At 31.7% G+C, this 2,307-nt stretch overlaps 1 protein-coding gene across 1 annotated transcript in view; it reads right to left on the reverse strand.

Moving 5' to 3' along the window:
• LOC101314724 overlaps nucleotides 1-962 on the reverse strand; it is a 1,588-nt gene extending 626 nt beyond the window's left edge. The window contains exon 1 of the mRNA XM_004292480.1: nucleotides 825-962. Within this exon, the coding sequence (XP_004292528.1) occupies nucleotides 825-962 (138 nt within the window). The remainder of the gene's footprint in view (nucleotides 1-824) is intronic.
• Nucleotides 963-2,307: the final 1,345 nt, after the last annotated feature.

The following is a 2,307-nucleotide window of genomic DNA, read 5'->3' on the forward strand; positions in this document are numbered from 1 at the left end:
ATTACGGGATCATTCAAATATTTGGTTTTAAATTTAATCACTGATTACCTATGCATTATTATTAGGTCCCATTTGGTTAGCATAGGAATGTCATGATTTATTTTCCTTTCCGAATTGATATAGATTATAGAATATAAAAAAGGTTTTGGTATTTCTATGTAGGTGTTTGATTAATATTGTAAATTAATTTTTTTCTCAAAAAAAATATTGTAAATTAAATTAGTAATTTATTTCTATTCCTATTACACAATATTTAATAAGTCATAAGAATAAGAATGAAATCTAAAGCTATAATTTCCAAAAACACCATTTATTAATTGCCTATGTGTGTTATTTAAGGGAATATAAACTTTTTAAATGACTAATTTCTGTAATTTACCTTTTTAGTGTATCAACATAAATTTATATTTATAGCATAGTTATGTTATGTTTGCTACAAATATGTAAAATAATTAAGTAATATATTGTACGTATTACGTGTGTCTAGTTCTATGTACATAATTTTGATAAGCTATAATCTATCTATGATCATCAAAAATAAAAAATACCACCAAACATTTATTTCATTTTAAAAACCTAGATTTTGTGATCTTTGAGCAAAGGGTTATCAAACGCCGGTTGTTTGTAGATATCTACACAATCATAGATGTCACCATATCGAGTCTGCGTATCAATGAAACTAAGTTTGTTAGTAACCATTTACTTAGTTGTAAACGACAATCTCTTCATAAAAATGGATCTTTTAACCTCTGCATACAAGGATTTAGATTGCACCTTATTGTGTCAAGGATTTAGCTCTGTCTAGAGTACGTTGTGGTTAGTACCTTGATGGTCTTCACAGGATCAGCAAGTTCCTTTCTCAATTGCAATTCTTCAATATTCGATATAATAGATCTTCCGTCCACCGCCGTATAGAAACTAGTAATAAGAGAGAGTATGAGATGAGGAATAAGAAACATCATGATACGGTGAAAATCGATGAATGCCTTGCAGATCGATTCTATTAGCTACTTGATTTGTACTAGCTCGCTCTCCCTTCTGCTCTATATATAATATACATGTGAGAGGAAAACCAATACAATTTATCTGTTTAGTACATATTTGTCATGAAGAATTAATCTCCTTTAAGTTGTTCTTCCCTTTTATAGGCTTCAAATCCTCTGTCACCAAATTCCTATCTCCTTTTCTGTAACCCTATTAGTTTTTGACATGTGGCAATTTTTGCCTACTCATCTTAACAGCCTCTAACCCTTGTTAACTTTGTTAAACTCTAACTCTAACCCAACTCTAACGCAACTCTAACTCATCCCTATTTTATAATTTAATTTTATTTAGCAAAATCTGATGGTGAATACCAAACGCCAACCCTATTCTTCTTCTGTTTTCATCGACAAAAAAAAACCCTACCCTCTTCTTCTTCTTCGTCGTCTGCAAGCACAACAATACCAGTTTCACAAGAAGTTCATCATTTAGTTGAGAAAAGAGAGATCAGAGATACTATTCGCTCTGATATCTGAAGAATATGAGAGAATGGTGAAGAGCTCAAGAAAGGCTGGTAAGGCTAGCTGAATTGGCTTCTTGTGTTTCAGTTTTGGCTCAAACCCTGCAGTAGAAAATTAGAAATGAGAAGATGGATTTTCTTGTGAAGTGGATGGATCTACGACCCTGATTGGTCTTGAAGTCTCTAATGGACTCTTTTCCGCTTGATAAATTAGTTTCTGAAGCTTTTCATTTGCATGTTTGTTTTACTGTAAGGATCTAATATCCAATTTCATGTTAGTATAATCTCTGTATCATCAGTTTTCTTCTATAAATTAATACAAAGAAGATGTCTTGAAGATTTTAGCTTACTGATGTTCATGGTTTCGTTGTTCTTTTGTCTCTTTTGGAATATAAGTTGCAAAGCATCTTAAGTATGTCATTATAGTTTCTCATTCAGCCATTTAGGTAGATCTTATATTCGATACATTATGTATAGTTATACACAGCTACGCAACTATGCCATAAAAGCTGTTGAATTTAACAGCTTGGCTAATGGCAGTGACTTGCAAACTCTGCTATAAATGGAGACCGACTTTGCTAGACAAACTTGAACAAACTTAAACATAATGCACTAAGATTAATCCACTTAATGAGATAGAGCAAAACAAAATATAGCACAAAGCTACAGCCATTTGAATTTAGCATGACTAAACATGTACCAAAACAAAAACATAACATGTAATTGAAAGGTTCATATTATGTCTCTGCCTAGAATTTTGGTATTGTCCAAATCTAAAAAATTGGAACTTCGGCTTTCATCTCTTA

This window comes from Fragaria vesca, linkage group LG2 (assembly GCF_000184155.1).
Source record: "Fragaria vesca subsp. vesca linkage group LG2, FraVesHawaii_1.0, whole genome shotgun sequence".
NCBI lineage: Eukaryota > Viridiplantae > Streptophyta > Magnoliopsida > Rosales > Rosaceae > Fragaria > Fragaria vesca.